Source organism: Heterodontus francisci, chromosome 20 (genome assembly GCF_036365525.1).
Source record: "Heterodontus francisci isolate sHetFra1 chromosome 20, sHetFra1.hap1, whole genome shotgun sequence".
Lineage (NCBI taxonomy): Eukaryota > Metazoa > Chordata > Chondrichthyes > Heterodontiformes > Heterodontidae > Heterodontus > Heterodontus francisci.
The window spans coordinates 17708107-17729600 of NC_090390.1; the positions used below are offsets into that span (position 1 = coordinate 17708107).

Sequence of the window (21494 nt, forward strand, 5' to 3'; positions counted from 1 at the left end):
TCAGATTCCAGATGGTGTGAAAGCCCGGGGTAGGAAAATAAATTAACAGGCTGATAGGCAAGGGAGAGCTTAAATAAATTTACAATTTACTAGCTCTACAACTGCAATTACCTGTAACCAAACAGCAGTGAAACTCATTAAATTAAAAAAATTCCATTAAAAATGTTATTACCTTGTAACATGAATCACCGATAAATATTTACATGTATTTTACGCAGAACATCTGTGAATGACCTTTAAAACAAGCTTACACATGTGGCAAGATGATGCTGTCCACAAGTTAGGGTTCTTGCAGCTAATATGATGATGTCCATGGTTATGCATTTCCAGATTGGTTCTCAGGCCACTACAAAGTCACATTCGCAACTGCAGACAATGGAGCAGCCCTGGGCCACACAAGTGCTGGAGATGTCACAAAATACTGGAGATGATTACAAAGTGACCTAGCAATGCTGAACCTCCAGGAGATCATTAGTTCATTTTAATACTTTTTTTTTCCATAAGTAGCTATTTTATTTACTAAAAAATGGAAGAGTATTTTGGAGAGAAAAAGTGCCCCCAGTCTTTACGCCGTTTTGAAAATTATTCCAGAAACCAAAGGGAAGTTAGCCTGTGTGTCTGCTAGTGATGGTGCAATGTCCAAATGGTTTATCCATATTCCTTAGTTAGTGGAAATGATTTAAAGCCTTATGGAGAGGGGTTATGCCTCAGCAACAAATTATTGGTAAAATTTTGATATATTAAGAGGTGAAAAGGAAAATGGAAGACTAATATTAAGGGAGATCGGGCAAAAGTGGATATATGGAGTTAGGCCGCAGATTAGCCATGATCTCACAGAATGATATAACAGGCTTGAGGGGCTAAATGTTCCTATGTTCCAAACTGTAAGGTGAGAGAGGAGTGAGAGAAACAAGGAATTCATTCGAGAAAAAAAAACAGAAGACAGAAAATGGAAGGAATAACAATAAAATAAGTAAACAATACATATGAAGTTGAAAAAAGCAAATAAAATAAACATTTTTGGAAAAAGTTGCATGTAAACTTCAAAGCATTATTTGTTATGACACACAGCACCAAGTAATAGAATCTTCAGCTACTGCTGGAGAAACTCCAGATTGATTATTATTGCTATTGATAGGGTTATTAGTATTAGTAGTTCTTTTGGGCCTCCTTATCTCGAGAGACAATGGATACGCGCCTGGAGGTGGTCAGTGGTTTGTGAAGCAGCGCCTGGAGTGGCTATAAAGGCCAATTCTGGAGTGACAGGCTCTTCCACAGGTGCTGCAGAGAAATTTGTTTGTTGGGGCTGTTGCACAGTTGGCTCTCCCCTTGCGCCTCTGTCTTTTTTCCCGCCAACTACTAAGTCTCTTCGACTCGCCACAATTTAGCCCTGTCTTTATGGCTGCCCGCCAGCTCTGGCGAATGCTGGCAACTGACTCCCACGACTTGTGACCAATGTCACACGATTTCATGTCGCGTTTGCAGACGTCTTTATAACGGAGACATGGACGGCCGGTGGGTCTGATACCAGTGGCGAGCTCGCTGTACAATGTGTCTTTGGGGATCCTGCCATCTTCCATGCGGCTCACATGGCCAAGCCATCTCAAGCGCCGCTGACTCAGTAGTGTGTATAAGCTGGGGGTGTTGGCCGCTTCAAGGACTTCTGTGTTGGAGATATAGTCCTGCCACCTGATGCCAAGTATTCTCCGAAGGCAGCGAAGATGGAATGAATTGAGACGTCGCTGGCATACGTTGTCCAGGCCTCGCTGCCGTAGAGCAAGGTACTGAGGACACAGGCCTGATACACTCGGACTTTTGTGTTCCGTGTCAGTGCTATTAGTAGCATGGTTTATTTGTTGTACCAATTTTTCTCATCTAATAGATAGAGAAATGGTAGGACTACTCCAAACTCTACAGTGCTCATCCTGTGCTATGTGAGAACTCCCGGATGCTTCTCGGGTTCTGGATAACCACGCGTGCAGGAAGTGTCATCAATTGTATCAACATGAGCTCCGGGTTTCGGAACTTGAGCAGCAGCTGGTGACACTGCAGTGCATTCATAAGGACGAGAGCTTTGTGGATAGCACGTTTATAGATGTGGCCATCCCACAGCTTAAGAGTAGGCAGGCAGAGAGGGAGACTGCCAGACAGTCAAGAAGAAACAGGCGGGTAGAGCAGGAAACCCCTGAGCGCATCTCACTCTCCAGCAGGTATTCAGTTCTGAATACTGAGGAAAGTGATGGTTCATATGGGGAGTGCAGCCACAGCCAAGGCTTTGGCACCATGCGTGGCTCAGCTGTACAGGGGGGCACAAGGAAGACTGGAAGAGCGATAGTGATAGGAGACGCAATAGTCAGGGGAACAGACGGCACTGAACGGCTGCAGAGCACTTTGAGAGGGGAGGGTGAGCAGCCAGGCAGCTGTGGTCCACAATGGTGCCGGCGACATAGGTAGGAAGAGGGATGTGGTCCTGCAGAAAGAGTTTAGTGAGCTAGCTAAGAAATTAGCAAGCAGGACCTCAAAAGTAGTAATCTCCAGATTACCAGTGCCACGAGCAAGTGCATATAGAAATAGGAGGATAGTGCAGATGAATGCGTGGTTGGAAAAATGGTGCAGGAAGGAAGGCTTTAGATTCTTGGATGCTGGGACCAGTTCTGCAGAAGGTGGGACCTGCACAGGCCGGACGGGTTGCATCTGAACAGAGCTGGGACAAATTTCCTTGTGGGGTGATTTGCTAGTGCTATTGGGGAGCGTTTAAACTAACTTGGCAGGGGTGTGGAAACCAGAAGGAAATATCAGAGAGGAACACCAAGATGCACAGAATACTGGGTGAGATAGATAGCACTAGAGTAGGGAATAGTAAGTTATTAGGTGAGGTCAGAGTGAGGGAGTAAGTAATAAAGTCTAAATCAGAGTTAATGTGCATGTATGTGAATGCACGGAGTGTTGTTAACAATCAAGGGCAATTAGGGATGGGGAATAGATGCTGTCCTAGCCAGCGACGCCCAGATCCCATGAACGAATACAGAAAAAAACCTATAGGCGCAGACTGACATGTGGAAATATGATGTTGTGGCTATAACAAAAATCTGGCTCAAAGAAGGACAGGACTGAGTATTGAATATTCCTGGATACAAGGTGTTCAGGAAAGATAGGAAAGGGAAAAAGAAGGAGGGATGGTGATATTGATTAAGGAGAATTGGAGAAAAAGGGTGTCCTAGAGGCTTCGAGGACAGAATCAATTTGGCTAGAGCTAAGGAACAAAAATGGTGCAGTTACATTTCTCGGTGTTGTCTATGGGCCACCAACTGGTGGGAAGGATGTGGAGGAAAAAAATTTGCAAGGAAATTACAGAAAGGTGCAAAAATTATAGGGTAGTTATAATGGGGAACTTTAAGTATCCAAACGTAGTCTGGGATAGTAGTAGCGTAAAGGGCAGGGAGGGACAAGAGTTCCTGAGTGTGTTCAGGAAAACTTTCTACAGCAGTATGTTTCTAGTCCACCGAGAAAGGAGGCACTGCTAGTCCTGGTTCTTGGGAATGAGGTGGGCCAAGTGGATCAAGTATCAGTAGGAGATCATCTAGGGGACAGTGATCATTGTATCATAAGGTTTACGCCGACTATGGAAAAGGACAAAGAACAATCCAGAGTAAGAATAATTAACTGGGGGAAAGCCAACTTCAATGGGTTAAGAGCAGAGCTGGGGCGGATAAATTGGTGTCAAAGGTTGGCAGGAAAAACGATAGCCGAGCAATCAGCTACCTTCAAAGAAGAGCTAGTTCAGGCACAGTCAAGGCATGTTCCCATGAAGGACAAAGGTAGGGTAAATAAATGCAGAGCTCTCTGGATGACAAAAGAGTTAGGGATTAAGAGGAAGAAGAAAAAGAGATTAAGAGAAAAAAGAAAGACGTCAGGTAGAAAATACCATTGAGAACCAGGCTGAATATAGAAGGCCCAGAGGGGAAGTGAAAAATCAAATAAGAGAAGCAAAGAGGGAGCATGAAAAGAGACTGGCAGCTAACATGAAAGGAAATCCCAAAGTTTTCTACAGACATATAAATAGCAAAAGGGTGGCAAAAGGAGGAGTGGGGCTGATTAGGGACCATAAAGGGGATTTACATATGGAGGCAGAGGGCATAGCTGAGGTATGAAATGAATACTTTGCATCTGTCTTTACTAAGGAAGATGATGCAACCCAGGCAATAGTGAAAGAGGAGGTAATTCCGACACTAGAAGGGTTTAAAATTGATAAGGAGAATGTATTAGATATGCTGTCTGTATTTAAAGTGAATAAAGCACTAGGACCAGATGAGATGCATCCAAGGATACTGAGGCAAATGAGGGTAGAAATTGCAGAGGCACTGGCCATAATTTTTCAGTCTTCCTTAGACTCGGGGGTGGTGCCTGAGGACTGGAGAATTGCAAACATTACATCTTTGTTCAAAAAAGAGTGTAAAGATAAGCCCAGCAATTACAGGGCAGTCACTTTAACTTCGGTGGTGCGGAAACCTCTAGAAAGAATAATTCAGGACAAAATTAATAGTCACACGGACAAATGCGAATTAATTAAGAAAAGCCAGAATGGACTTCTTAAGGGAAAATGATGTTTCACTAACCTGCTGGAGTGTTTTGAGGAGGTAACAGAGAGGGTTGATGAGGACGATGCTGTTGATGTGGTGTACATGGACTTTCAAAGACGTCTGATACAGTGCCACACAACAGACCTGTGAGCAAACATGTAGCTCATGGAATAAAAGGGATGGTAGCAACATGGATACGAAATTGGCTGAGTGGCAGGAAACAAAGTGTAGTGGTTAATGGATGTCTTTCGGGCTGGAGGAAGGTTTGTAGTGGAGTTCCTCAGGGATCAGTGTTGGGACCGTTGTTTTTCCTGATACATATTAATTACCTAGACCTTGGTGTACAGGGCACAATTTCAAAGTTTGCAGATGATACGAAACTTGGAAGCATTGTGAACTCTAAGGAGGATAGTGTAAAACTTAAAAAGGGCATAGACAAGTTGGTGGAATGATCAGACAGGTAGCAGATGAAATTCAATGCAGAGAAATGTGAAGTGATTCATTTTGGTAGGGAGAACATGGAGAGACAATATAAAATAAAGGGTACAATTCTATAGGAGGTGCAGGTACAGAGGTACCTAAGTATATATGCATAAGTCATTGAAGGTGGCAGGGCAGGTTGAGAGTGCGGTTAATAAAGCATACACTATCCTGGGCTTTATTAATAGGGGAATAGAGAACAAGTGCAAGGAAGTTATGTTGAACTTGTATAAGACACTAGTTTGGCCTCAGCTGGAGTATTGCCTCCAATTTTGGGCGCCGCACCTAGGAAAAATGTGAGGGCATTGGAGAGAGTACAGAAAAGATTCACAAGAATGGGTCCAGGGATGAGGAATTTCAGTTATGAAGATAGATTGGAGAAGTTAGGACTGTTTTCCCTGGAGAAGAGAAGGCTGAGAGGTGATATGATAGAGGTATTCAAAATCATGAGGGGTCTGGAGAGAGTAGATAGAGAGCAACTGTTCCCACTCGTGAAAGGATTGAGAACGAGAGGGCACAGGTTTAAAATATTTAGTAAGAGAAGCAAATGTGACATGAGGAAAAACTGTTTCACGCAGCGAGTAGTTAAGGTCTGGAATGCGCTGCCTGAGAATGTGGTGGAGGCAGGTTCAATTAAAGCCTTTAAAAGCGAATTAGACAGTTCAATGAAAAGGAAGAATGTGCAGGGTTATGGGGAGAAGGAAGGAAAATGGAACTGAGGGAATTGCTCTTACAGAGAGCTGGTGCGGACATGATGAGCCAAATGGCCTCCTTCTACACTGTAGCAATTCTGTGATAATATGATCAAGATCAACGTAATATCTGAAAGGGAGAAATGTCAAATTGTTACCAAGATGCTGGATTAAGGTAAGGCTAACTTCAATGGAATGAGTTAGACAGCCCACAGAATACTGGGTAAATCTGGTAATGGGTAAAATAACAGAAGATCAATGAGAGGTATTCAAAAAACAATTTAATGTGATACAGGAACAGTTTATAGCCCTAAGCGGCAAGAACTCCTCTTACTAGAAAAAGCAGCCATGGACAACTAAAGAGGTAAGAAGCAACATAAAACAAAAAGAAAAAGAATACAAAAATGGAATGAATAGCACAGATCTCCATGAATGGGAAAGATGCAAAGAACAGCAAAGGGTGATAAAACAGATAGTAAGAGCTACAAAAAGAAAGTATGAAAAGAAACTTGCAATAGATATCAAAATCAACACAAAAATGTTTAACATTACATTAGGAAAAAAGAGTGATCAGGAGCAATGTGGGCCCCTTAAGAGGCAATAATGGTGATATTGTTAATGAAAATAAGGAAATAGCGGATATGCTGACTAATTATTTTGTATCAATATTTACAATAGAAGAAGTCATCATGCCAGACATCCCAAGGAAACCAATATTGAATCAGGGTCAGGGACTCACCAAAATTGATGTATGCAAAATAACAATAAGGAGTGACAAATCCCCAGAACCAGACAGTTTCCATCCCAGGGTTTTAAAGGAAGTAGGTGAGAACATTGCAGATGCCCAAACTATAATCTTCCAAAGTTCTCACCATTCAGGAACCATTCCTTTACAATGGAAAATTATTCAAGAGACTCCACTATTTAAGAAAGGTTAGAGGGAAACCAGAGAATTATAGACCAGTCAGTCATTTATTGTTGGGTAATTACAGGGTCTATAATTAAGGAAAGGGTAATCGAACACCTCGAAAATTTTCAGCTGATCAGAGAGAACCTGCATGGATTTGTAAAGGGTAGATCATGCCTGCTGAACTTGATTGAATATTTTGAAGAGTGGAAGGGGGAATGTTTATGGATGTTATTTATATGGACTTCATGAAGGCATTTGATAAAGTCCTTCGTAAGAGATTGCTAGCTAAATTGAAGCCCATGGAACTGAAGACAAATTATTGAGCTGATTAGGAAATTAGCTGAATGGCAGAAGACAGAGAGTAGCAATAACGGGCAGGTACCCTATTGGCAGAATATGACTCGTGATGTTCTGCAAGGAACTATGTTGGGGCCTCAACTATTCACCATTTTTATTAATAACTTAGATGATGGGATAGAAAGCCTAATGTCCAAGTTTGCCATTGACACAAAGATAGGTGGCAATGTAAGCAGTAGAGAGGGAAGAGTAACATTACAAAAAGATATTGATAGATTAAGTGAATGGGCAAAACTGTGGCAAATGTGAGGTCATCCACTTTGGACCTAAATGAATAGAACAGGGTACTTTGTCAATGGTGAAAATCTAGAAACAGTGGCGGTCCAAAGAGTCTTAGGGGTCCAGGTACATAGATCATTAAAACGTCATGAACAGCTACAGAAAATAATCAAAAAGGCTAATTGAATTCTGGCCTTTATATCTAGTGAAATAGAATACAAGGGAATTAGAGGTCATGCTTCAGCTATACAAAGCCCTGGTTAGAGAACACCTGGAGTACTGTGAGCAATTCTGGGCACCACACCTTAAGAAGGATATATTGGCCTTGGAGGGAGTGCAACGTAGATTTACCAGAATGATACCGGGACTCCAGGGGTTAAATTACAAGGAGAGATTGAACAAACTGGGGTTCGATTCCCTGGAATTTAGAAGGTTAAGAGGTAATTTCATCAACGTTTTCAAAATATTAAGGGGAACAGATAGGGTAGATTGAGAGAAGGTATTCCCGCTGTTTGGGGAGTCTAGGACTAAGAGTCACAGTGCAAAAATTAGAGCCAGACCTTTCAGGAGTAAAATTAGGAAACACTGCTGCACACAAAGGGTAGTAGAAGCTTAGAACCCTCTTCCGCAAACAGCAACTGATGCTAGATCAATTGTTAATTTTAAATCTGAGACTGAGAGATTTTTGTTAACCAAAGATGGTAAGGAATATGGGGCAAAGGCAGACATATGGAGTTAGGTTACAGATCAGCCATGATCTCATTAAATGGCTAAATGGCCTACTCATGTTCCTATATTCCTAGACATAAAAGTGTGTTGAAGAACAAACTGTGTATTTAGTACATGTCAAAAAAGGATTGCACTTCACCATCTCTCTTTCTCTCTTCTGTCTTTATAGAAGAGTCCAGGTCTTTCCCATCTCTCTCCCTGCAGTCCGGTACCCCAGGAACATTAGACAGCACAAGTACACATAAAAGGACAGCTGTAGAGTAGTTGGAATATTTCCATGATACTCTAGCAGCATATTTGGGAACAGCTCTGAAGTTCAAACAGAGTTCCATTGACCTGTCAGTTAAGCTGGAAGCCCAGCAAACAAATTGATTGTAGAGTGTAATGAGATGTAGCTTCCAGGACCTTTGTGAACAGCAATCAAACTAAGCATCCCTTTGAAAGGGGTGGTGTGGAAAGTATTTACTGTCTGTTGATTAAATAAATGACAAACCAAAGATGGAAACATCCTTAAATGCACTCGATCTCACGCTATCTACAGCCATATAAGGGTTCATTTGATCACACAATGGATTGCCTCGTTTAGAAGTCAGATATGCAGCCTTACAGGTATAACTATATAATGGGTACACGATGATGAGGGAGCAGAAAAATAGGACACCCTTCCCCCAACATGTACTTTATTATTTGAACATGCACAATGCAAGATTTCTTTTCCAAAAAACATGTTTATCTTATAATTCAAAACTAATTTTCACTGATATAGATATCAATGCAAAAAGATGAGCTGAGAAGTTATACATTCCAGTTAAAGATATTGGTGCTCACCTGGGGATTTCCTGCCATAACAGTGTAGTTTCCGTCATCATCATTAGTGGTTGATTCAATGTACAATGAACACACACCATCACCATCGCGCTTCATCTTAAAATGTTCATTCTTCTTGGAAATCTGTTTACCATCTTTAAACCAGTATACCTTGGGTTGTAAAGTATAAGAGCTAGTTATTGTAAATTGAAGTGATTGGTAGTTTTGCAGCAAATATATATTCACATAAAATAAATGATGAATTATTTAGACAATAGCAAGCATTGTGGGAGCTGGATCCCACAATTCTTTTGGGCCTCCTTATCTCGAGAGACAATGGATACGCGCCTGGAGGTGGTCAGTGGTTTGTGAAGCAGTGCCTGGAGTGGCTATAAAGGCCAATTCTAGAATGACAGGCTCTTCCACAGGTGCTGCAGAGAAATTTGTTTGTCGGGGCTGTTGCACAGTTGGCTCTCCCCTTGCGCCTCTGCCTTTTGTCCTGCCAACAACTAAGTCTCTTCGACTCGCCACATTTTAGCCCTGTCTTTATGGCTGCCCGCCAGCTCTGGCGAACGCTGGCAACTGACTCCCACGACTTGTGATCAATGTCACAGGATTTCATGTCGCGTTTGCAGACATCTTTAAAGCGGAGACGTGGACGGCCGGTGGGTCTGATACCAGTGGCGAGCTCGCTGTATAATGTGTCTTTGGGGATCCTGCCATCTTCCATGCGGCCCACATGGCCAAGCCATCTCAAGCGCCGCTGACTCAGTAGTGTGTACAAGCTGGGGATGTTGGCCGCTTCGAGGACTTCTGTGTTGGAGATACGGTCCTGCCACCTGATGCCAAGTATTCTCCGGAGGCAGCGAAGATGGAATGAATTGAGACGTCGCTCTTGGCTGACATACGTTGTCCAGGCCTCGCTGCCATAGAGCAAGGTACTGAGGACACAGGCCTGATACACTCGGACTTTTGCGTTCCGTGTCAGTGCGCCATTTTCCCACACTCTCTTGGCCAGTCTGGACATAGCAGTGGAAGCCTTACCCATGCGCTTGTTGATTTCTGCATCTAGAGACAGGTTACTGGTGATAGTTGAGCCTAGGTAGGTGAACACTTGAACCACTTCCAGAGCGTGGTCGCCAATATTAATGGATGGAGCATTTCTGACGTCCTGCCCCATGATGTTCGTTTTCTTGAGGCTGATGGTTAGGCCAAATTCATTGCAGGCAGCCACAAACCTGTCGATGAGACTCTGCAGGCACTATTCAGTGTGAGATGTTAAAGCAGCATCGTCAGCAAAGAGGAGTTCCCTGATGAGGACTTTCCGTACTTTGGACTTTGCTCTTAGACGGGCAAGGTTGAACAACCTGCCCCCTGATCTTGTGTGGAGGAAAATTCCTTCTTCAGAAGACTTGAACGCATGTGAAAGCAGAAGGGAGAAGAAAATCCCAAAAAGTGTGGGTGCGAGAACACAGCCCTGTTTCACGCCACTCAGGATAGGAAAGGGCTCTGATGAGGAGCCACCATGTTGAATTGTGCCTTTCATATTGTCATGGAATGAGGTGATGATACTTAGTAGCTTTGGTGGGCATCCGATCTTTTCTAGTAGTCTGAAGAGACCACGTCTGCTGATGAGGTCAAAGGCTTTGGTGAGATCAATGAAAGCAATGTAGAGGGGCATCTGTTGTTCATGGCATTTCTCCTGTATCTGACGAAGGGAGAACAGCATGTCAACGGTCGATCTCTCTGCACGAAAGCCACACTGTGCCTCAGGGCAGATGCGCTCGGCCAGCTTCTGGAGCCTGTTCAGAGCGACTCGAGCAAAGACTTTCCCCACTATGCTGAGCAGGGAGATTCCACGGTAGTTGTTGCAGTCACCGCGGTCACCTTTGTTTTTATAGAGGGTGATGATATTGGCATCGCGCATGTCCTGGGGTACTGCTCCCTCGTCCCAGCACAGGCATAGCAGTTCATGTAGTGCTGAGAGTATAGCAGGCTTGGCACTCTTGATTATTTTAGGGGTAATGCTGTCCTTCCCAGGGGTTTTTCCGCTGGCTAGAGAATCAATGGCATCACTGAGTTCCGATTTGGCTGGCTGTACGTCCAGCTCATCCATGACTGGTAGAGGCTGGGCTGCATTGAGGGCAGTCTCAGTGACAGCATTCTCCCTGGAGTACAGTTCTAGGTAGTGCTCAACCCAGCGGTCCATTTGTTTGTGTTGGTCAGTGATTATGTCCCCTGATTTAGATTTGAGGGGGGCGATCTTCTTGATGGTTGGCCCAAGAACTCTCTTCATGCCATCATACATTCCTCTGATGTTTCCGGTGTCTGAGGCCAGCAGAATATGACTGCATAGGTGTTGCCAGTAGTCGTTTGCGCAGCGCCTGGCTGTTCTTTGTGCAGTGCTTCTGGCTGCTTTAAGTGCTGCGGATGTTAAATCGCTGGGGGCTTTCTTGTAGTTCAACTGTGCAATGCGCTTAGCGGCTATGACAGGTTCCAGCTCTTCATTATGAGATTGAAACCAGTCTGCATTTCTCTTCGCACTTTTGCCGTAGGTGGTCAAAGCTGACTCATAGATGGCGTCTCTGATGTGGGCCCACTTGGTCTCAGCATCCCTTGTGGGAGTGTTTTGAAGGGCTGTTACAAGTGAATTTAGAAATTTTTGTAACAGCTGTGGGTGAGAAATTCTGCTCGTGTTGATGCGCGGGTGGCCCTTCTGCTTGGAATGGTGCAACTTCTTTGGTCTGAGTCTAACCTTGCTGCACACCAGGGAGTGGTCGGTGTCGCAGTCCACACTGTGGAAGCTGCGTGTGATTTGAACACTGTTTAAGGCGGCTCGCCTTGTGACAATGAGGCCGAGCTGGTGCCAACGACGCGATCCTGGGTGCCTCCATGAAACCTGGTGACAGGGTTTAGTGTGAAAGAACGAGTTGGTGATGCAGAGGTTATGATAGGTACACAACTCAAGCAGTCTCTGCCCGTTCTCATTCATCCTTCCAACGCCATAGCGCCCAAGGCAGGAGGGCCATGAGTCATGGTCGGCCCCAACCCTGGCATTAAAGTCCCCCAGCAGGAATAGGTGTTCGGTGTTGGGGATGCTGCTAATGATGTTATGGAGTTGCTCGTAGAACTGGTCTTTAGCCTCAGATGGGGAGCAGAGTGTGGTGAGCAGTCGGATGGACAGTATGCGTTCCGAGCCATTTGAGGGAGGCTCTATCATGCTGAGCAAGGAGTTTCTGATGGCGAAGCCCACTCCATGCTGTCTTGGTTCTTCAGGATCCCTACCCTGCCAGAAGAAGGTGTAGTCTTGCTCTGCTAGAGATCCACTCGCGGGGAGGCGAGTCTCCTGAAGTGCTGCAAAGTCTACATTGAGTCTGCTGAGCTCGTTGTTAATGATGGCGGTCTTCCGAGAATCGTTGATTTGTGTAAGGTCTTCCGACAGGCCAGGACACATAGTTCTGACGTTCCAGCTTGCAAAGCGAAGGGCTGGTACCTTCTTTCCTTTTTTTGTGTTGTTTGGTGCGGTGTATCAGTCCACCTTTCGGGCAATGACCCTGAGCTCCAAGCACCCATTGAAGCAGGTAGACTGTGGCGGGACAGTACCTTATTGACCGGGGGCTGCCCGGTTTGAGGCGGGCGGTAGCTGTCCAGTGAGGTGCAATGACCTCTCCCACCGACAAAGGCAACCTGTGGCGCCCAGTTTCTACGCCAATTTATCTGGACTTATAACCCGTAACTGCTGCCTTCCGTGTTGTTTCAGTCGCTGTGAGGGGACTATGGAGTGACCTCTCCATGGCGCCTGCCTGGGCAAATTTATGGAGGTTGAGAGTTGCCCAGTCGTCAAAACCCCCCTCTCGGCCTTTCTGGTGGGGTCCAAAGGAGTGCAGAGCACGACGTTTGGCACCAGTATGGCTGCAGGAACTGCCGGAAACATGCCAAAGGTGACACATGACCGCCTACGGGGTTCCGCTCCGGATTATCTGTTAGGGTTTACTCCCTTAGCCTTGGTCTCTCCCGAGACGCCCACAAGGCAGTGGGGTTGTTGGGGCCCCTACACAGGTGTAGGATGGTGCCGGTGGGAGGAGGGGATGCGAGGGGGAGGGGTAGAGGGAGGGGGGTGCGAGGGGGAGCTGGGAAGGGGGCTGTAAGAGGGTGGGGGGGTGCAGGGGAAGGGGGTGCGGGGGGAAGATGGTGCGAGGGGGGGTGGGCTGGGACGGGGTTGTGAGGAGGTGAGCTGAGAGGGTGGAGCAGGGAAGGGGACGGGGGGTGGAAGGGGGGAAAGGGGGGAGGTAGGGGGGGGAAAGCGGGTGCAGGTAATAAGCCATTTCCTCACTGCCCACCATCGACGTCCGGAAAGCTCATCCACGTCCTTCGGGAGGTGAAGCATCTTTTGGCAGACTTACAGAGGTGATTACATTCGCTAAGGGGTTTTTTTTTGCAGTGGTTTAAATAAAGGCATGCAGCATTGCCGACAGTACGCTCTCCGAGCCATCTCCCGCTTCAAGATGGCTCCTGGGCTGTAAGCTCCCTAGGAAGCTCCCTTGCTGTTCAACGATATGCATGGCCATCTGCTCCCATTCCTCATGTTTTCTCCCCCAATCTACCCTCTTAAACTGTTTAAACTCCCCTGGCTCTTTAAATCAGTTCATTTTAGCCCTAACTAAAAGCTAACAGTTAGTTTAGTTTATGTTACCTGGGCCCACTGCCCTCCCCCAGCCACACCTGCTCTTTGCTTTCTCAATGAAATTGATCCGGACGAAACTGAAGAGCACAGCTGTCGATACTTTAATCTCCGATCCTGCTGTCTTCACCGCCCAGAGTGTCTGCAGCCACGGTGTGCGGTAAGTCCATTGAGGTGAAGAAGGAGCAGCGGGACCCTAGAGAAGTCTTGAGAAAAGGTGCCCCGATTACCCAAAAAATCCATGAACGGCCCCCCCGGCCGCAACTTCAAAGCATCCCACAATAGGGTTAAGTTTTAATATCAGACAGTAAAAAGCTTACTTTTGGCACTGGTATCCCCACAAGTTTGCAGCTCATTGTTACTGGTGATCCTTCAACCACTCGGAAATGTTTGAGTTTCTTGTCAAAGATTGGTGCGATGCACTTCCCTGTAGGAATATCCTCATGTTGTATTTCGTCATCGGATTCATCGACAGGAGTCCTCTCCAAGCGAAATTCAATTTCATTCATAAGTCTTTGTTCAAAGCTGGACACCTTGTATTCCTAGAAATAGAGATGACCCACACACATTAACACCCTGAAATATTTACATAGATGCAGTTGAGGTATAAGGCAGAATTTTGAGTTGAAGAACTGCAGTAAAATCCAGCCTGTTGGGAGAAAAGCATTAGTGTCTGTAGCTGAGACACCACAGCAAGAAAGATTGCATGCTAAGTGGTGAGGAGGCCAACACAGTAACAAACTAACCACAACTTTAAAGGTGCAAAGTGGGACTATGAGCAATGGAGAGCCCAGAAAAGCTGGTAGAGCTGAAATTATATGCCAGAGCACAACTGCTTGGAGGACGAGGCGACTCCAGACAGGTGCTCACTGGTTGTCAATGAATCTATTTATGACCAGGGGATTCTAAATTAATGAAAGCAATTTGTCAGTTCTTGATATATTTAAGATAAGTGAACGTGTATCCTGCAGCTTTTGCAAACAATTGTTATACATATAAAGTGAAATAAAACATTGGCATTAACTGACAAACTGAAATATGAGTTTAGATTTGCCAAGGATCTCAGTTGGCGGCTGTATCTTTTATTTAACATATAAAAGGATTCAAATGAAGGAGCAGCTAAGGCACTGACAATGAACGATGATCAGTCAAACTCCCATTAAGCTGCAGATATTGAAAGTTAAAGCCTGCCATGCATATTGTATTATTTCTGTCAAGATGTTTGCAAAGAAGCACAAACTTTTAGCTGGAACTGACTGTGTTATCTAATGCCAAAACCATGGGCTGGATTTTCGTTACAGGGTCAGGAACCTTACACCCTGAACATTTCCAGGTCCTGGCCCCAAGCCACGTCAGTGCTATTTTTAAATGGAAAGCTCTTAATTTACCTGGGTGCAAGTCTGGTGCCCGATTGGAGGCTCCAGAAGCTTTCTGGAGGCAGGAACAGGTCGCTGAGGGCAACCTTAAAAGGCAAGTGTCAGCCATGACTGGGCCTGCCATTGCCTTCAGTAACGCAGCACCAGGGAGAACAGAGGACCTCTGTGGGCATGCATCCCAGGGCGGCACCCTGTTTCTCTGACACCTCCATGGAGTCACTAATTGATGCAGTATCAGAGAGGAGAGGTTTTTTCCCAGCCTCAGGAAGGAGACATCCACCAGCGAGACCCAGGGGGCTTGGATGGAGGTGGCCACAGAGATCAGCAGCCACAAACCCATGCGAAGGACCTGGGTCCAGTGCAGTAAAAGGTTCAATGACCTCTTGCCATCTGGTAAGGTAATTGGCCAGTGGCACCCGGTTCACAAGGCACCAACTCTCTAAGCACTGGAAAGCACGATAGCTGACCTCACAGAACGTCCATAGCTCTCTCGAACATTGTCAGAGTAAGTCAAGGTTGCTACACTGAAATGCAGCCACCCTCACATATGGGGTACCAATCAGATGAGAATATCACTAAGGGGAACATGTATGCCAGACTGAAAGAGATGAGGGAGGACAGCCTACTCATGAATCTTTCTCCTCTCATCCTGCAGAACAGAGCTCATAATACATGGCAGATGACCAGAATGCGAGGTGGAGTGGTCCAGCTCCACAATCTGACAGCAGTGGAGGAGGCGGCGCTGGAGATTGCCAGGGTGCCATTGAGACATTCGATGGGAGATGGTGAGATGGGAGGCCATGAGCATCAGGGTCACTGGATAGCTCTTTCTTGAGGTGAAGGGCATGGAGGAGACTCCTGCTCAATGTGTGCTATGGATGTTATACCACTGTCATCTGAGGGGATGGTTGTGCTGGGGCACTTGTTGAACAGGACCAGTTCTCATTACCATTTTGTTGTGTCTCCCACAGGGCCAGTTGCAGAGCGGTGTCAAAGTGTACCAGCTGTATCGGCGTCAACATCCACAGTGGCAGTGGGGAATCTATGGAACCTGCACTGTCACATCATACCTCAGCACCTTCTACCAGCGCAGACACACTCACCTCGGACAGGCCACAAATTAGCATAGGAAGGGGAGCACTGGGTGAACCTCACAGCAGGCATGAGCAGGAGGAGGAGGGTGAGGCAGGGTCACCTGTGGACAGTCTCCCTTTGAGGAAGGAGGACAGACACAGCGATGCTTTGCTGGGCAAAGATGCTGGGCCTCGGGTGTCACAGACAAGGAGGGCCTTCCTCGAGAACCAGAGGCAGTTAAGTTCCTGTTTGTCAGAGTTCCCTGAGGCCTTGAGGAGCCATGCAATGGCGGAGTCCAAGCAGTGCATGTGCTCTGTCGTGACTCAGGGATTTGATCACATGAGCTCCTCCATTGAGAGATTGGGCAACCTCTTGGAGAGACAAATGCAGCACCACTCCGAGTGGGTACAGGAGCAGCATGCTGATATGCACAGAGTGAGACTCTCTGTAGTGTTGACAGCTCAGTGTTTCTGATGGCACATAGGTGCTCGTAGTGGATGTCAGCTGCATTCCAGTTGGAGGCTGCACCAAGCATCCAAAGAGGAAAGGGCTGAAATGGTCCTAGCAGCAGAGAAAGGAGCCACCCCTCAAGGGCCATCGGCATCACATTGCGGCCCCTCAGTACCTCACCCCTCTGACTCGGAAGCCATCTGTGCCACGGGGACCTGTGATGGAGGCAGACCCTGCCATGATGCAGGCACAGAGCCTGAGGAGCAGCCCCCATAGGCACCTGCAAGATGAGGATGAAAAGCATGGGCATCTCAGCTGGTGGCAGAGTGTAGGGAGCAGCTGCCTCCACCTCATTCTCTGCCATAGGGGGAACACTCCATAGAGTTTTAGGGAGAGGAAAGTGCCTTGGCATTGAATTCACTTAATGGGTCACCTGGGTGCTATTGTCTACATGTGTCTGTTATGTCTGCCTCGCAATATAACTTCTTTATTGTACCACTTTGACAGGTCTGTTGTAGTTGTCTCACATTAAAAGGGGGACATCGCATTGTGAGTGGGTGGTGGGTGGTGGGGAGGTGGTGTGGGGCCTGAGAATGTTATATGCCCATGCCATGTGGTGTAGGACAATGGTGGATGAAGGGATCCTCCATCTACATGTTCATGGCTGCCAATGCGACTTCACAGTTAAGGGTCATAGTGGTGAAATAGCTCTGTATGTTGGAAGGTGAGTGTGGGGTCATCAGCCAAAGGGCTCAGGAACAGGAGGTGACATGCTGCTGAATCAGTGTGGCCCTTGCTGCCATGCCAGCCTGCCGTTCACCCTGAGGTCTGGGATGGCATGGTCGGGCATCCTCCGCTGTCTGAGCTCCGGCCACCTCTGGAGCTGTCCCTTCCTCCTCCTCTTCCTCCCCCGAGGTACAGTGGCATTCCAGCTCTTCCTCTTCATCCATTTTCAGGCCTCTTACCAGTGTTACGTTGTGCAGGGTGCTGCTGACGGTCATAAAGGGGACAATCTGGATGAATCGTACTGAAGGGCACCACCTGACCGTCAAGGAAACGGAAGCAAATCTTCAAGGCACCAATGGTCTGTTCAATGCAAATCCATGTTAGGTCATGGATCTGATTGTAGTGCCTCTCCCCATCCGTGTCTGTATCTCCAACGGACATCAGGAGCCACCTCTTTAGAAGATAACCGTTATCTCCCAGCAGCCATTGATGGAGTCTGGATGTGGGCCTGAAGAGGTGAGGCACCTGGGACTCCCGCAGGATAAGGGAGTCATGATAGTTGCCCGGGAACCAGGCGCAGACCTGCAAGATTCGCTTCCTGTGGTCACAGACCAGCTGGGCATTCAATGAGTGGCAGCCCTTTCTTTTGAGCAATCTGAATGGCTGGTCTGTTGGTGCTTTGATGACTATGTGGGTGCAATTAATGACCCACTGGACCTGAAGGAATCCATCGACAGCGGTAAAGCCCAAAGCCCTCTGTCCTGCGCTGGCCCATTTGTGTCAAAGTGGATGTAGTCCCCTGCCCTCCAGAATATGGCAGCTGGGACCTGCCTGATGGTGTGATGAGCTGCCAATTGAGAGATGCCACCGAGGTCATTGAGTATGTTTAAAGCAGAGATTGACAGATTTCTAAATACAAATGACATAAGGGGATATGTGGACAGTGTGGGATAAAGGCATTGAAGTAAATGATCAGCCATGATTGTATCGAATGGCGGAGCAGACTAGATGGCCTGAATGGCCTACTCCTATTGCTATGTTCCTATGTCTACAGCAGATCCCTGGAATGTGCCAGTTGTATAGAAGTTTAGCACGATGATGACCTTGACGGCTGCAGGTAAGGGGCTATCAAGGGGGCCGCAAGGCCTCAGATCATTGTGAATCAGAGCACAAATGCCCAAGACCATCTGCCAGGATAGGCGTAGGCTCTTAAGGCACTGCGCTCTGTCACTTGCAGGTAGTTGACTCTTGGGCAGTAGACCCCGATAACTTGGGTAACGCCTTCTTCCCCTTGCAGCCCCCGCTGTGCTCCTCTGGCCTCCAGGAGGTTGCATCTGTTGCAGCTCATCCTGGCTGCTCTGTCCAATGTTAGAGTAGCCTGTTCCGATCTGAACTCCCTCAGCTGAGCTTTGTGCATTCACCAGGCCTTCTCCTGCCAACCCCAGGTGTCAGTGGGGCTCACATCCCTCTCTGGATTTCTACCACTCACCACTGAGAAATGCAAGTCTTTCATATCCAGCAATGGCTACGCAGTGGAACTTTTGCAGCAGCTGAGCTTTATTTTGCATCTCTGCATTATTTTAATCAGCTCTTCCCATAGCCCTCATGGCCCCCCGCCGCCACCCCATAATGTTCACGACTTGCCGTGTTCCAGACATGGCATGCTCCCCTTTCATTAAAAATTGAAAACTGCTGCTAACAAATCTGTTAATGAGCTCTTCAATGAGCTTAACAGGCGCTTAATTGGAGGTGTGCAGGTTTGCCATTCCCTCCCTCCTGCGTCCCTTTAAAAATGGATTGCATTCCAGAGGCAGTGGGACCCAGGACTAACCGCCGAAAACGTGACCTTTAAATTGCGTTTGCAGCTGCTCCACACCCAGCGGGCTTTAAAAATCCAGCCCTATAAATCTAGAGATGTTAAAATCATATGTCTGAATTTCAAAAAGGTTCATACATGTTAGACAACTTGTCGAATTGAGCTATAAAGTAAAGTTTGAACAGAAACGTTTTGGAAATAGCCATTGTAAAGAACTGTGCCTTTTCTCTGTGTAGGAGGATTGTTTTTAGCCTACGTTATTCCAGACACTTAATGAAGCTATCCAATGTTAATAGTAGATAGGTTTATATTGAAATTAATTTCTAAATCAGCTTACATGGAAAATGAAAATGTAACTTTCTTCAAAATTTATAGTAGTTTGGAATTAAATTTTTTTGCCCTGAAGTAATTTTCTTCCTGCTGCAGTATCAATTTGGTTGAAATCAACATTAAGGATTTCTGTAAGGAAAACAGCAGCCTCAATTCTTATCAAACATGTACTGAGAACACATTGGTGAAAATATTATTCATTCTCTAGCCATCCCACCTCAGAAACACAAGCAGCAGTGTCATAGAGTCATAGGGCAGAATTTTAACTGCGGGGGCAGGTTTGGGTTCAGGAGGGTTAAATGGCCCAAAAATGCTGGCCAGTCTGAAACCAAACATGATCCCACCCACTTCCAGGTTTTACGGGACTGCACTCCCAGGAGAGTGATTTAAATATGCAAACATGCAATTAAATGTGGCTTTAACTCAGGATTCTGGCTTTAACAGCCAGTGCACGGGATTCCTGAACTGTGTGGAACTCACCAGGGCCAACAAGGTGAGAGCACAGTGGAGATTCATTGATCAATGAAACTGACAGGCTTGAAAGCCTTTGAAGTGTGAAACTGCATAGCTGCTGGCCAGCCTATGTAAACTTGTTCTGAGAGCCTGATTTCACTGCTTCGCAGGTGATTTCCAACAGTTTGGAAGTCTTTTCGCTGACCTTGGACTTTACTCACCTTGATCCAAACTTCCCCGCTGTCAGCCTTTACTGCAGCCTGGGAGCAACGTAGGAAGCTCAAACATGGAACTTTGATGAGGAACAACAGAAGCAGCCACGCCAACATCAGCAGCCACATCAACAGCACCACCAACACGAGGAGCCATATTAACAGCACCAACATCAGAAGCCATACCAACAGCACCAACACCAGGAGCCACTCCAACAGCACAGCCCCATCAGTTGTAGGAACAATAGCAACAGCAGCTGGCTTCTCTGGAGCCATAGGACAGAGGGGATAGACAGATGGCTTCAGTTCAAAAGAGGTGATACCCCAGCACAGGGTATACAGGGAGAGGATTAGCTTCCCCAACATGATGAAGCAACACTGCCATAGGCGGCTCAGGCTTTCATGGCAGGTCGTTGCTGACATCTGCAGTCTCCTGGAAAACGACTTTCTTCCAAGACGGCCAGGTGGGCACGCATTGTCAGTGGCTGTCAAGATTACCACTGCCCTGAATTTCTCAGCCTCTGCTCCTTCCAGGGATCTGCTGGTGACATCTGCAGGGTTTCACAATCTGCTGCTCATAAGTTTATCTCTCAGGTGACCGATGCCATGTTTTCCAAGACGACTACTTATGTTCAGTTTGCTCCTAATGAAGCCAGTTAGAATCAGAGCGCTCTCACAGTTGCTGCAGTGGCTGGATTCCTACAGGTACAGGGGAGTCATTGACTACACAAGTGGCAATCAAGGCACCCGCAGATCAGCCTGGAGTATTTAACAATTGGAAGGAATTCCACTCCCTCAATGTTCAACTGGATTGTGACCACATCATACATATCTGTGCAAGATATCCTGGAAGTTGTCTTGATTCCTCTATTCTGCGATAGTCACAACTCCCACAGGTTTTTGCACGTCCATACAGAGTGAGCATATGGGTCCTTGGAGGGAAGGGCTAGCCTCTGAGGACCTGGCTGCTGACACCCGTAAAGAGCCCTACCACTGATGCAGAGGAGAGGCACAACAAGAGCCACATGACTACAAGGGCAATGATTAGATCCTTAGATTCAGAAACAGCCCCATCAGATTGGAAGTTGGCAAATGTTACAGCACTTTTCAAGAAAGGAGGTAAAGAGAAAACAGGGAACTACAGACCAATTAGCCAATCTTCGGTCGTTGAGAAGATGCTGGAAACTATTATTAAAGAAGTCTTAACATTGCATTTGGAAAAGCATAGTATAATTTGAACAAGTCAGCATGGTTTTACTAAAGGGAGATCCTGTTTGACAAATTTATTAGAGTTTTTTGAGGATGTAACTAGTAGGGTAGATAAAGGGGAACCAGTAGATATAGTATACCTGGATTTCCAAAAGGCATTTGATAAGGTACCACATAAAAGAACAAGAGGCAAGATAAGGGCTCATGGTGTTGGAGATAATATATTAGCATGGATAGAGGATTGGTTAACAGACAGGAAGCAGAGAGTGGGCATAAATGGGGCATTTTCAAGTTGGCAGGCAGTGAATAGTGCAGTGCCGCAAGGATCAGTGCTGGGGCCTCAGTTATTTACACTCTATATTAATGACTTTTATGAAGATTGCTGATGATATA

The 21494-nt window shown here is 46.3% G+C and overlaps 1 protein-coding gene across 4 annotated transcripts in view; it reads right to left on the bottom strand.

Moving 5' to 3' along the window:
- The window catches only part of mypn (myopalladin), a 414790-nt gene that overhangs the window by 42080 nt on the left and 351216 nt on the right, over positions 1–21494 (bottom strand). For all 4 annotated transcript variants that reach the window (XM_068052409.1, XM_068052411.1, XM_068052412.1 and 1 more), the window contains 2 exons: positions 13776–13997; positions 8796–8945 (listed from right to left, as the gene is read on the bottom strand). In XM_068052409.1, the coding sequence (XP_067908510.1) occupies positions 8796–8945; positions 13776–13997 (372 nt within the window). The remainder of the gene's footprint in view (positions 1–8795; positions 8946–13775; positions 13998–21494) is intronic.